At 38.0% G+C, this 14,198-nt stretch overlaps 1 protein-coding gene across 2 annotated transcripts in view; it reads left to right on the top strand.

Moving 5' to 3' along the window:
• Positions 1-14,198, top strand: part of VWA8 (von Willebrand factor A domain containing 8) — a 481,697-nt gene that overhangs the window by 115,604 nt on the left and 351,895 nt on the right. For both annotated transcript variants that reach the window (XM_049853196.1, XM_049853197.1), the window contains exons 10-12: positions 4,338-4,469; positions 5,916-6,050; positions 6,140-6,217. In XM_049853196.1, the coding sequence (XP_049709153.1) occupies positions 4,338-4,469; positions 5,916-6,050; positions 6,140-6,217 (345 nt within the window). The remainder of the gene's footprint in view (positions 1-4,337; positions 4,470-5,915; positions 6,051-6,139; positions 6,218-14,198) is intronic.

Below are 14,198 nucleotides of genomic sequence, written 5' to 3' on the forward strand. Positions count from 1 at the left end.
CTGGCTTTGACCACCTGTAAGGGTGATAAGATTTCGTTATATTTTGAAGTTAGATTCAGTAGAATTTGCTGAAGAATTGAATGTAGGGTATGAGACAAAGAAAAGAGTTAAGCTATTTGGACTGAGCACCTGAAATGATGAAGATGGAGATAGAAGATATGGGGAGGAGGGGAGAGAAAGACTGAATATTGGACATGTTTAGTATGAGATGCCTACCAGCTGTCCAGGTGGAAGTGTTGAGGTGGTGGTTGCAAATACAATTCAGGAGTCCAGGAGAGAGATCTGATCTGGAGAGAGAAAACTGAGAGACAAGACATACAGATTTTTTAAAATAATTTTTTGTTGCTGTTGAGAATATGCACAGCAGAACATACACGAACAATTTCTACATGTACAATTCACTGACATTGATGATGTTCTTTGAGCTGTGCAACCATTCTCATCCTCCTATTTTGAGTCATTCCTCCCCCATTAACATACACTGCCCCCTACCATTCCTGTCTAATTTTTCAAGTTGCTGTTGTCAGTTTGATCCCATATAGATAATTCTTGAAAGAGCACGATGCTAAAGGCAGATATTCTTTACCAGTTAGGGTAAACTATTGTTTGGTTTTGAAAAGACTTCAGGATATATTTTTGGTTTGAGATTTAAAGATTATCTCAGGACAGTAGTTTCAGGGATTCATCCAGCCTCCATGGCTCCTGAAAATTTGGATAACATGAGAATTTGAAATTCTGTCTGCATTTCCCCCCTTTTGATCAGGATTCTTCTATGGAATCTTTGATCAAACTGTTCAGTAATGGTAGCCAGGCACTATTGAGTTCTGGTCTCATCGAAAAGGAGGCAGTTTTTTATGGAGTCAGTTAGCCACACTTTCCATTTCCTCTCCCTATTCCTGACTGTCCTTCTTCCTCTGTTCTTTGGGCAGATAGAGATCAGTTGTTATACCTTGAATGGCCACTTGCAAGCTTTTAAGACCCTAGGCACCTATGCAGTGAACTACGAGGTAGAACAGAAGCACCGAACATGATATTAGGCCAGTTAACTGGGATATCCCATGAAACTGTGACCCTAACATCCAAAGCAAAGAACCAAATCTCACAAAGTGTTTGGCTGTACATAAGCAGCCTCAGCAGCTACTCTCTTTTTTTCCTTTGTTGTAAATGTATCTATCATACAACTTTTGCAAATTCAACTTTTTACAGGTGTCTAACTTATTGACATCAGTTACATTAAGCAGCTGTGCAAATATAGGTGGTTTTTAAAGTCATGGAACTAGAGGAAATTATTTAAAAAGCAAACATAGGTAGAAAATGGAAAAACTTTACTCCTGAACTACCCTAATGTGTATTGTCCAGGAAAATGAAGAAGAACCTATAAAAGAAACTGAGAAGGGGACAGTGAAATAGGAGGAAAACGAATTAATTTGGCAAATAGGTTATTCTTGGTAGACTTACCAAGAGCAGTGCTAGTAGAGTGGTAGAAATGTAAGTAAAAGATGAGTGGGCTAAACAGTAAATAGAAGATGAGGAAGCTGAAGCTGTGATTGTATACTACTTGTAAAGTAGGTTTTGTGGTGAACAGAAGCAAAAAGATAGTGTACTGCTCAAAAATGATGTAGAATCAAGAAATGGCTTTTTGTTTTGTTTGCTTATTTTTTTGTAATAGGGAACCCAAACATCTTTATAGGCAGAGGGGACAAAATCTGTTGAATACATGGAAAATATATATGGAAATATGGGCTGGGGGAGGTGGGAAAGAATTTCCAGAGCACCATTGTGTCTTGGTTTGGAATGATGGAAAAACATGTTTTTTACCCAGCACTTGGAATGATGGAGTTGCTGTAAAGTGAGGTGGTGAAGGTGGGTTTCTAATGGCTTTCTGTCTGCTCATACTTAACACAAAAGGATTTCTGCTGAAACAGTGGGAAAATGAAGTAAGGGTTGATGAATGTATAGATAATTTTGAGAATGAAGGAAAAGGAAACCTTTATTGACCACTGACTTTGTGCCATGTGTGATTCTCAGTTCTGGAGAACCAGACAGATACATTTGGATATTGCCCTAATGGGACTTATATTCTAGTAGGGAGTGGAGGAGTTTATACCTAAAGGCTATATTGTAGGCAGGGGAGGTAGCTAGATTGCCTGCAGAGAGTGGGATGGACTGGCTCAGATTGACTCCTAAAGAGAGACATAATGGTTTGTCTGAGTCGCTGAGGTGCTTTGGGGAAAGAGCCCAGCATACTGGGGCCACATATTTGTTCAGTAGCCAGTCAACATGGCATGGAGAATTTCTCTTTTAGTGCTTGACGGCCTAAAGGTATGAAAAAAATGTATAGCTTGGTGGGACAGGATTGGGAATTATGAAGGTCACTGTGGAGGCCTTTGGAGCACGGGTGGCACAGTGGTTAACCGTTTGGCTGCTAACCAAAAGGTTGACAGTTTGAATCCACCAGCTTTTCCTTGGGAAACGTATGTGGCTGTTCCAGTCTGTCTTATAGGGTTGCTATGAGTTGGAATTGAGTCAACGGCAGTGGGGTTTTTTTGTTTGTTTTATGGAGGCCTTACAGATCATTTATTTTTATTTAATTATAATTCACAGTTCAAATAATGTAAGTGAATCAAAGATTCTGTCTGTGCTGTTTGCTTAATTGTAGTTCAAGAATTCATAGAAAACACTCATTAATGAAAAAAATAATGGTAAGATAAATAACTCTGATTTTCTACTTCATGATGTCATGTAGTCTAAAAGATTTAAATGTGTATTTTAGTCCTGAATTGCCTTTATGATGATCGGTCCTCTAAATTTCCTATGCCAGCAAATGGTAATTCATATTGCAACTTGAGTTCTTTTACTGTCTTAGCACATTCTAACCTACTATTTTTATTCTACTGAAATATTTTAGCTTTGAATTATTTATGAGGACATAACTAATATGGCAAGTGGTTCAGGGCATTAGTGTTCATTTCCGGAATACGAGTGCTCTGCATCAATCTCATATCAAGTTATACTAACATTACTATTGTTTGGATAAAAATTATACCTTTAAGTTCATATATTTATTTTGCTAGAGTTTAACGGCTCTAATTTTTTTTTTTTAATTATATAGCTAAGACCTTACTTCTCTATTGAAAAAAAAAATTTTTTTTTAAGCTCCCTTAAAATACAGTATAGCATTTTTTTTCCCATGAAATTAAGGTATCAGTAATTAATGGTCTATAGGGAATGTGCATACATGAATTGTATAAAGTGTAAAACTAAAAATTTTTTATAGTGGCACAAATAGACAATTTTTCCTAGGTTTGGGGAAAAGAGTAAGCAATTTGCCTTGAGTGTTTATGGCACCAAAATGAAGACTTGAACTAGGTTGTTAGTTTTAGAATGTTGAGGTTGAAGACCATTTTCTTCGCAGAAACCTGTTTTCTATAGTTATGTCATTTTGTTGAAGAAGTGATGATACGTTCTTTCACTGAGGTTCAATCCTTTTGCTATAGTGATACTGTTCCAAAATTGTTGTAGGAATTTTCAGGGGAGGGGCATAATTTCTAACTATTTAATACAAAAAATGAATTCAGCTTTTCCTGTTGAACAGGCTGCTATCGGTAGGACATAGGATTTAATTGATTTTCAATTAGTATTCCCATTTTTCACATACTTACATGTGGTTTCTCAAGGCTTTTTTGATATAACTATTTTGAAGCTGGTATGAGGGGGTGTATTCAGTGTTAGAACATTGATAACTGGCCCACATTGAGAAAGAAACAATGGTCTTGCTCTTTCAAATTCAATTGGACAAATATTGAGAGACCCACACTGCGAAGGCACTGTACCAAATGCTGTGCGAGATTGATTGTTAGAGTTTATTTTCATCAGTTAAGCTAACCATACACAAACTATAGAATGCTGTCCAGTAAGTTCTGTTTGCTTGAATTTCAGGCAATATATGGACTTTAGTTGGTTGAAGAAATCCGCTGACATAGGCCTTATTTTAGTTTAACCTGTTTTCAAGGGTCTTACCATCGTTTTCAAGGAAACTGGAAACTTTGGTTCTCGAGAAATGTAGGCTAAGAACTTCTGCTGGATTAGGAATCCAGGAATTCCTTTTCATGTTATTTAGTAAATCTTGGGGACCATTTTTATGTCACCTTTAGCAGATGGTTTTAAAGGATAGTATTAGGAGGAACAGGAAAAACATTTCATTAATTTTTTCAACCTCTAATTTTATAATACAGAGTGAGTATCAGTTCTAATTAAATTAGAATCTTTTTTCTCAAGATAACCACCATTAATACTAAAATAAAAAGTAAGTTACACGATTTTCTTGTAATTTACAGCGCTTTGAACTCCAGGATTCCAGAAGCTCTATACTTCCTAAAGAGATTGTGAGAGTGGAGAGGATGACTGAAAACCATGTCCCCCAAGCTTCTGTGACTGTCCAGATTGCAGAAAAAGAGGTAACCATTAAGGTAATGAATCACAAGTTTTTACTTTCTAAGACGTATTTTATTTTTCCATTTTTATGACTTAAATTTTGTTCATGATCCCCTTATAAGTTACCTTTAGCTCTATAGCTCTGTGTCTGTACATCTGTGGCTGCCTACACTAATCTTAGGCAGGACCGCACAGATGCTTCTGGAGCCACTGAGGGGATGCCCTGTGAGGCAGTTGCCCTACTCTGCAAGGGTACTGTTTGTGTCATGCCTGGGCCCAAGGTTGAGACTATTCCTGTGGTGGCGATGGCGGCTGCCAGGCTTCTGGGCTGTAGCAGTGGTGGGAGGTGAAACAGGAAAGGTGGCTGGGGGAGGAGGTGGAGCAGGGGTGAGTAGGGCTGAAAGAGTTTAAAACCAGTTAAGGGGAGCAGGGAAGGTAAGCAGGGGGAAGGAAGCAGATGGTGAGTGTGCGCAGTGGCAGAGACCAGGTGCAGCTCTTGGAGACCAGGTGGAGCACATAGGATTGGTGGTAGTGGAGCCAAAGTTTTTGTTTGTGCAGTCCTTCAGCACAGGAGTGGCGGCACAGGTCCCAGGCCCAACCAGTGACCATCCTGCACATCTCTTTCCTATATATAATACAGTGTTTCTACAACATCCAAATCACATAATGTCCTATTTCACAGTACATATCATGGATGTCAGTTGACACATACCTGTATGTTCAAAGGTGTGAAGTGTGAGCAAACTTTCATTATTTGCGTCCCTTTAGTAATGGCTTTCTAGCTTCAGTGCCTCCAGTCCCTTTTAGTTTGTCTTCCATGTCACCACCAGGATGATCTTGCTTAAATGCAGATCTGATCTTGTCACTTCCAAACTGTAATTCTTTAGGGGTTACATTGTGTATACTGTGATCAAGTCCAGAGCCCCCAGCACAGCATGGAAATCCTTTCCTGATATGGCCCCCGGGAAACTCATAAGAAAGGAACGGGAAGTAAACAGAGAAGTAGGTGTGAAGGGTGGGAGGAGAGATTTTAAGAGTGGATGCTTCTGAGTGCAAACTAAGAGTGGAGGAGGTTTGTGGACATGGCTTTGAGAAAGCAGGAGATCGTTGTTGACTTTAGAGAGACTCAGTGGACTGACTTCAATGTTGCACTTATGACTGGAATTTGGAAAAAACTCTTCATTCTCTAAGAGTGATGTTGTTATTAAAAGTTATAAATAGTGTGAAAATGACCTGACTCTTACGAAAATATCTGACAGAATAAGGATTTAATTTTAGAGGGATGGCTGATTTAGAAGTTCAGTGAAAATGAGCATCAGATCTGTGAATGAGAAAGAGTAATTGCTCTATAGAAATGTCACTAACAGTATAGAATTGAGTTCAGCAAGGAATGACTGGGGGCTTTTAAATGGCTATATGCTTTAAGTTACTAGTATTTTGAGAAAAACAAATGCTAATTGTATTTATCTGCTTAATTTTAGGTGCCAGCTGGGACCAAGCCATTAAGTCAACCTTGTACCTCAGACCATTTCATACAGACTCTAAGCCATAAGCAACTACTGGCTGAAATGATGCAGTCTCACGTGGTTAAGGACATATGCTTAATTGGAGGAAAAGTAAGAATGGCAGCATCCCTGCAAACTTCTGTTTCCTGACTTTTGGTTGTTTCGACATATCCCATGAATGATTGTGTTTGCATTTGTAGGGCTGTGGAAAAACAGTCATCACTAAGAACTTTGCTGATACCTTAGGATACCACATAGAGCCCATCATGCTCTATCAGGTATGGTGTTTATTTTTAGCACTTATATTATAAACGTATACATTTGGATCATCAGTAGAATTTCTAAGTGTCCTTCCTGTTAAATTATGACTTATCCAATTGTTGATGCAGATAAATACCTGAAACAACAAAAAGAAGAAACAACAAAGTAGAGTGCAATTATAATTATTTGGAGCTTTTGAAAGTGCGTTCCAGGACGCCTGATGTGGACTACGTTCCAGTGTTTGTTTTTCAGGACTGATGTCATATTATGCGCTTGTGTGTGCGCGCACACACGTACATACACGCACACACACACACCACTTATTAGCAATTTAGAAATCTAAACAAATTGGGTTTCAGCTGCAGTGAGAGGTAATAGTCTTTTGATAGATTATTTTGGTAGATATACATGTTAGTATGTATAGTATGTAAAAAGACAAGCTTAAAGCTCACGTCCGTCAGTGTAAAATTTTCTGTCATGTATTTTTTGTAATGGTCTCGTCTAAGACATCTTTATCCTGCTAATTTTTTTTTATTATTATATATGTAGTCTTGGGCTGTTTATGACACCCTCTTGTAGAAGAGTGTCTATTTTATTCTTTGTCTGAAAGTCATTTTGGAAGTGGGCATAATACTGTTTGCTTACATTTTAGGATATCTTTGTTTTGTGCTTTTAGTGTATCCTATGGTTTCCCTTTTTTATTATTTCTGACTCTGAATATATTCATATTAAGAATGGTCTTATTTCAGAAGTACGACACTTAAACTACTGTTTGTTGTGACCTTAGATCATAGAAAATTTTATAAGCTGTTCTTATTTCAAAGGATTATGTTAAGATGATTCCATTTGTGCTGGCTTTTTTTTTTTTTTTTAAGGTACTTTGTGCCTATTGGTTGAGCTGGCCAGAGTTTAGAAGTACTTCCAGTCATACAGTATTGGTAACTTTTAGGCTATAAGCAAACGAATCTCTTCTAAGGGAACGTGTGAAGATTCTGATTATTTTTTCTCTCATTTAGACAATTTAATTCTTTCAGAGCACCAAAGTACCATTTAGGATTTTAAGTTTCATTGAAAAGGGTATTAGAGACAAAGTCTGACTTTGTAGAATACTGTGGTGGATCCATACCTCTATTATTTTGTATAGTTTTCATAACACATTTCAAGACAGACAGGACAGAGTTTGAAAAGGAGGTAAAGGTAATTAAGACAAGTGATTGAAGAGCTTATAAAGTTAAAATATTTGCTAAAAAGTATTCTAAGGTCTAAAAGACATGATATCTAAGAAGAAGCATGTGATCCAAGTTTATAAAACCACAAAGCACACGAATTAGGGTGAAGAGACTTAAATTGGTAGTGATACATTGAGTCTTGAAAAATATACATGGAGAGAAAGAAAAATAAATTTCTATATTGGCAGATCTTGGAACACACAAAAAATATATTTTGAAATGAGTTTTAGTAAACTGTTTCTAGATCTACGGGATTTATTTGAGGGAAATCAGGACGTTTTTAAGGGGATGTCTTAGGCTGGGCTCACTAGAGGAATTTAGAGAGATTTCCTGAAGTGATGAAGTTGGAGACAGAAAATACAGGGGTTAGATCAAGACTGAGTGTTTGGACATGTTTAGTATGAGATGCCTATCAGCTATCCAAGAGCAAGTGTTGAAGAATTCAGGAATTTTTTTTTTTTAATTTATTTATCATGCTTTAGGTGAAAGTTTACAAATCAAGTCAGTCTCTCATACAAAAAGTTATATACACCTTGCTATGTACTCCTAGCTGCTCTCCTCCTAATGAGACAGCACATTCCTTCTCCCCACCCTGTGTTTCAGTGTCCATTCAACCAGCTCCTGTCTTGCTCTTCTTTATCATCTCGCCACCAGACGGGAGCTGCCCATAGTCTCACGTGTCTACTTGAGCCAAGAGGCTCACTCCTCACCAGTATCATTATCTGTTTAATTGCCCAGTCCAATCCCTGTCTGGAGAGTTATTTTGGGAATGGTTCCAATCTTGGGCTAATGAAAGGTCCGGAGACCATGACCATCAGGGTCCTTCCAGTCTAAATCAGACCATTAAGCCAGATCTTTTTACGAGAATTCAAGATCTTCGTCCCACTGTTCTGCTCCCTCAGGAATTCCCTGTTGTGTTCCCTGTCAGGGCAGTGATTGGTGGTAGCCAGGCACCATCCAGTGCTTCTGGTCTCAGGCTGATGGAATCTCTGGTTTATGTGGTTCTTTCTGTCTCTTGGGCTCATCTTTACCATATGTCTTTGGTGTTCTTCATTCTCTTTTGTTCCAGGTAGGTTGAGACCAATTTATGCATCTTAACTGGCCGCTTGCTCACATTTAAGACCCTAGATGCCTGTCACTAAAGTGGGATGCAGAATGTTTTCTTAATATATTTTGTTGGCCAAATGACCTAGATGTCTCCTGAAACCCTGGTCCCAAGACCCTTGTCCCTGCTACTCTGGCCTTCGAATTATTTGGTTGTATTTTTTTTTTTTTTTTAGGAAACTTCTTTGCTTTTGGTTTAGTCCAGTTATGCTGACTTCCCCTGTGTTGTGTGTTGCCCTTCCCTTTACCTAAAATAATTCTTGTCTACCATCTAGTTAGTGAATATCCCTCTCCCTCCCTCCCTATCCTCATAACCATCAAAGACTATTTCCTTCTGTTTAAACTTTACCTACAGTTCTTGTAATAGTGGTCTCATACAATATTTGTTGTTTTGAAGCTGACTAATCTCACTCAGCATAATGCCTTCACAGATTCATCGTTGTTCTTAATCATTGCATAGTATTCCATCGTGTGAATATGCCATAATTTATCCATTCATCCATTGATGGGCGCCTTGGTTGCTCCCATCTTTTTGCTATTGTAAACAGTGCTGCAGTGAACATGGGTGTGCATATATCTGTTCCTGTAAAGGCTCTTATTTCTCTAGGATATATTCCAAGGAGTGGGGTTGCTGGATCATGTGGTAGTTCTATTTCTAGCATTTTAAGGAAGTGCCAAATTGATTTCCAAAGTGATTGTACCATTTTACATTTCCCGCCAACAGTGTATAAGTGTTCAGCCTCCCCACAACCTCTCCAACATTTATTATTTTGTGTTTTTTGGTTTAATGTCAGCCTTCTTGGGGTGAGATGGGATCTCATTGTAGTTTTGATTTGCTTTTTTAATGGCTAATGATCATGAGCATTTCCTTGTGTATCTGTTAGCTGCTTCTTTGGTGGCTTCTTTGGTCAAGTGCCTGTTCATATCCTTTGCCCTTTATTAAATTGGGTTATTTGTCTTTTTTTTGAGTTTTTACAGTATCATATAGATTTTAGACATCAGACACTGATCAGAACTGTCATAGCTAAAAACTTTTTCCCAGTCTGTAGGTAATCTTTTTACTTTTTTGGTGAAATCTTTGGATGAACATAGGTGTTTGACTTTTAGGAGCTCCCAGTTATCTAGCTTCTCTTCTGGTGTTTGTGCATTGTTAGTAATGTTTTATATACGGTTTATGCCATGTATTAGGGCGACAGCACTGGGTTGTTTTGTTTTTAGCGTTGTCCTTATTTTTTCTTCTATGATCTTTATCATTTTAGATTTCATATTTAGGTCTTTGATCCATTTTGAGTTCATTTTTGTGCATGGTGTGAGGCATGGGTCTTGTTTCATTTTTTTGCAGGTGGATATCCAGTTATGCCAGCACCATTTGTTAAAGAAAGACTGTCTTTTCCCCATTTAATGGACTTTGGGGCTTTGTCAAATATCAGCTGCTCATATGTAGATGGATTTATGTCTGGATTCTCAATTCTGTTCCATTGGTCTATATATCTGTCGTTGTCCCAGTACCAGGTTGTTTTGACTACTGTGGCAGTATAATAGGTTCTAAAATCAGGTAGTGTGAGGCCTTTCCACTTTGGTCTTCTTTTTTGGTAATGTTTTACTTATCTGGGGCCTCTTCCCTGTCCATATGAAGTTGGTGATTTGTTTCTCCATCTCATTAAAAAATGTCACTAGTATTTGGATTGGGATTGCATTGTATCTGTAGATTGCTTTGGTAAAATAGACATTTTTTTAATGTTGAGTCTTCCTACCCACAAGGAAGGTGTGTTTTTCTACTTGTATAGGTCTCTTTTGGTTTCTTATAGTTTTCTTTGTGTAGGTCTTTTACGTCTCTGGCTAGATTTATTCCTAATTATTTTATTTTTTTAGGGGCTATTGTAAATGGGATTGATTTGGTGATTTCCTCTTCGACGTTCTCTTTGTTGGTGTAGAGGAATCCAACTGTTTGATGTATGTTTACCTTGTATCCTGATACTCTGCTAAACTCCTCTATTAGTTTTAGTAGTTTTCTTGAGGATTCTTTAGGGTTTTCTGTGTATAAGGTCATGTCATCTGCAAATAGAGATACTTTTACTTCTTCTTTGCCAATTTGGATGCCTTTTATTTCTTTATCTAGCCTAATAGCTCTGGGTGGGACCTCCAGGACAATGTTGAATAAGAGTGGTGATAAAGGGCATCCTTGTCTGGTTCCTTTTCTCAAGGGGAATGCTTTTAGACTCTCTCCATTTAGGATGATGTTGGCTTTGTATAAATGGCCTTTATTATGTTGAGGAATTTTCCTTCTATTCCTATTTTGCCAAGAGCTTTTATCATGAATGGGTGTTGACTTTGTCAAATGCTTTTTCTGCGTCAATTGATAAAATCATGTGGTTCTTGTCTTTTGTTTTATTTATGTGATGGATTACATTGATTGTTTTTCTAATGTTGAACCATGCCTGCATACCTGGTATGAATCCCACTTGGTCATGGTGAATTATTTTTTTTTGATATGTTGTTGAATTCTGTTGGTTAGAATTTTGTTGAGAACTTTTGCGTCTAAGTTTATGAGGGATATAGGTCTGTAATTTTCTTTTTTTTTTAATGGTGTCTTTACCTGGTTTTGGTATCTGGGTTATGCTGGCTTCATAGAAAGAGTTTGGGAGTATTTCATCCTTTACTATGCCCTGAAATACCTTTGGTAGTAGTGGTGTTAACTCTACGTTTGGTAGAATTCTCCCATCAGGCCCAGGGCTTTTTTTTTGTTAGGAGTTTTTAAATTACCTTTTCAATCTCTTCTTTTGTTATGGGTTTATTTAGTTGTTCTACCTCTGTTTATGTTAGTGTAGGTAGGTAGTGTATTTCTAGAAATTTGTCCATTTCCTCTAGGTTTTCAAATTTGTTAAGGGTAAGAATTGAAGAAGTTTTGAGGAGATGTTGAGGAAGTATAGAAGAATTGGTGGAATACTAGTTTCAACGAACAGATGTAATGCTGGAAGTGCTTACTCATCTGTGCCAAGAAATTTGTATGACAGTTACCTGGCCAGCCGACTGGAAGAGATCCATATCTGTACCCATTCCAAAGAAAGGTTGTTCCATGGAATGTAGAAATTATCAACAATATCATTAATATCACACATAAAATTTTACTGAGGATAATTCAAAAACAGTTGCAGTGGTACATTGACAGGGAACTGTCAGAAATCCAAGCTGGATTCAGAAGATAGTGTGAAATGAACCATATCATATCTGATATTAGATGGATCTTGGCCAAAAGCACAGACTACCAGAAAGGTGTTTACCTGTGTTTTATTGACTGTGCTAAGGTATTCAGCTGTGTGGATAATAAAAATTATGGACAGCATAAGAAGAGCGGCACTTCTAGAATACTTAATTATGTTGATGCTGAACCTGTACATAGTCCAAGAGACAGTCGTTCAAACATAACAGGGGATACTGCATGGTTTAAAGTCAGGAAGGGTGTGCGAGGGCTGTAATCTTTAACCATACTTATTCAATCTGTATGCTGAGCAAATAATCCTAAATGCTGGACTATATGTAGAAGAATGTGGCATCAGGATTGGAGGAAGACTCATCTGCAATATACAGATGATACAACCTTGCTTGCTGAAAGTGAAGAGGACTTAAAGCACTACTAATAAAGCTCAGAGACTACAAAGACTACAGCCTTCAGTATGGATTATACCTCTACATAAAGAAAACAAAAATCCTCATAATTGGACCAAATGGAGAAAAAATTGAAGTTGTCAAGAATTTCATTTTACTTAGATCCATGATCAACACCCATGGAAGGAACAGTCAAGAAATCACCCCAGATACCCTGCTAACTCAGAACTGAAGCCACTTCTGAAGTCCACCTTTCAGCCAGTGATTAGACAGGTCTGTAAAACGAACAATAATACATGTGAGGAACATGCTTTTTAGTTCAGTCAAGTACACGAGACCAAATAGGCAACATCTGCCCAAAAATAAAGACAAGAAGGCAAGAAGGGTCAGGAAAACTGGATGAATGGACACGGAGAACTCAGGGTGGAAAGGGAAAAGAGAGTGCTGACATATTGTGGAGATTGCAACTAATGTCACAAAAGAATTCATGTATAAAATTTTTGAGTGAAAAACTAATTTGGGCTGTTAACTTTCACCTAAAACACAATATTAAAAGAAAGAAGTCAAATGACATATTGCATTGGGCAAATCTGCTGTAAAAGACCTCTTTAAAGTGTTAAAAAGCAAAGATGGCACCTTGAGGACTAAGGTGCACCAGACTCAAGCCATTGAATTTTCATTTGCCTCATACGCATGTGAAAGCTGGACAACGAATAAGAAGACTGAAGTATGATGCCTTTGAATTATGGTGTTGGTAAAGAATATCGAATATACCATGGACTGCCAGAAGAATGAACAAATCTGTCTTGGAAGAAGTACAGCCAGAATGCTCCTTAGAAGGGAAGATCACATGAGACTTCATCTCATTTACTGTGGACATGCTCTCAGTAGGGACCAGTACCTGAAGAAGGACTTCATGCTTGGTAAAGTAGAGGGTCAGTGAAAAGGAGGAAGACCATTGATGAGATGGATCGACACAGTGGCTGCAACAATGATGCTCAAACTAGCAATGATTATGAGGATGGCACAGAAACAGGCAGTGTTCCGTTCTGTTGTACATAGGCCCACTATGTCCACAGGGCTGCTGTGAGTCTGAAGTGACTTGATAGTACCTAACAACAAGAACATAGAGAGATTTATTTCAAAGAAATGACTCATGTAGTTGTGGAGGCTGTCAAGTCCCAAATCCATTGGTTAGGTGTCAGACCAGAGGCTTTTCCTGTCTTGTGGTTGCAGAGGCTGAGAAATGCAAAATCGGCTCGTCAGATGGCAGGCTCTTGGTTCACAGGGCTGCAGTAGCCTGGCGAGGCCCTAAATCTGCAGGTCAGGCGGCCAGCTTCTGGCTCATATCCCAAGAACCAGAGGTCAGAGGATGACGAATTGGATGCAGGATAGAGAGACCAAAAGTTTTGCCAGAACATCCATATATATATTGGATGTAGGCCACACCAAGAAGGAAAGTCCCTTTTCAGCTCGTTGGCTGCTCACATCAGATCAAAAAATGGAGGATGATTACATAATATCTACCAAACCAGTGAGAATCATGGGCTAGCCAAGTTGACCTTGGCCTTAAACGTCACAGTGGGCATGTCTTTAATTAACTTTACTGAGGATGTTATGAAGAATACTTTGCCTTCTTATGTAATCCCTCCTGTTGGTGTCTTTGAGATCAGAAGCCAAATGGCTGCCTCAGTATGCTAGTTCATTTATCTTCACTCTTCCACAGTTCATACTCAAATTGGTCTGAGGGTGAGCAATTTATCATATCACTAATCTCTTCACCATTGACCTTATAGTTTCCATTGAAAATACTTTTCTACCAAACAATGGGGACAAAATTCCGGAATCATCAATATATTTCGTCAAACAAGTTAGATTTTAGCATAAATATCTTAGATTTCACTTAGAGCTTAAAGATAAATACAAGCATGTATTACCTTCCCAGGTGCCATTGCTTTGAAATCATATGGAGAACACCTGTTGAGTACAATATTTTTTTTCTCTTTGACTTATCCCAATTTAGTATAGTTTTATTTGTGAAGCTGTATATATGAATATT

This window comes from Elephas maximus, chromosome 14, assembly GCF_024166365.1.
Source record: "Elephas maximus indicus isolate mEleMax1 chromosome 14, mEleMax1 primary haplotype, whole genome shotgun sequence".
NCBI classification, from domain to species: Eukaryota; Metazoa; Chordata; class Mammalia; order Proboscidea; family Elephantidae; genus Elephas; species Elephas maximus.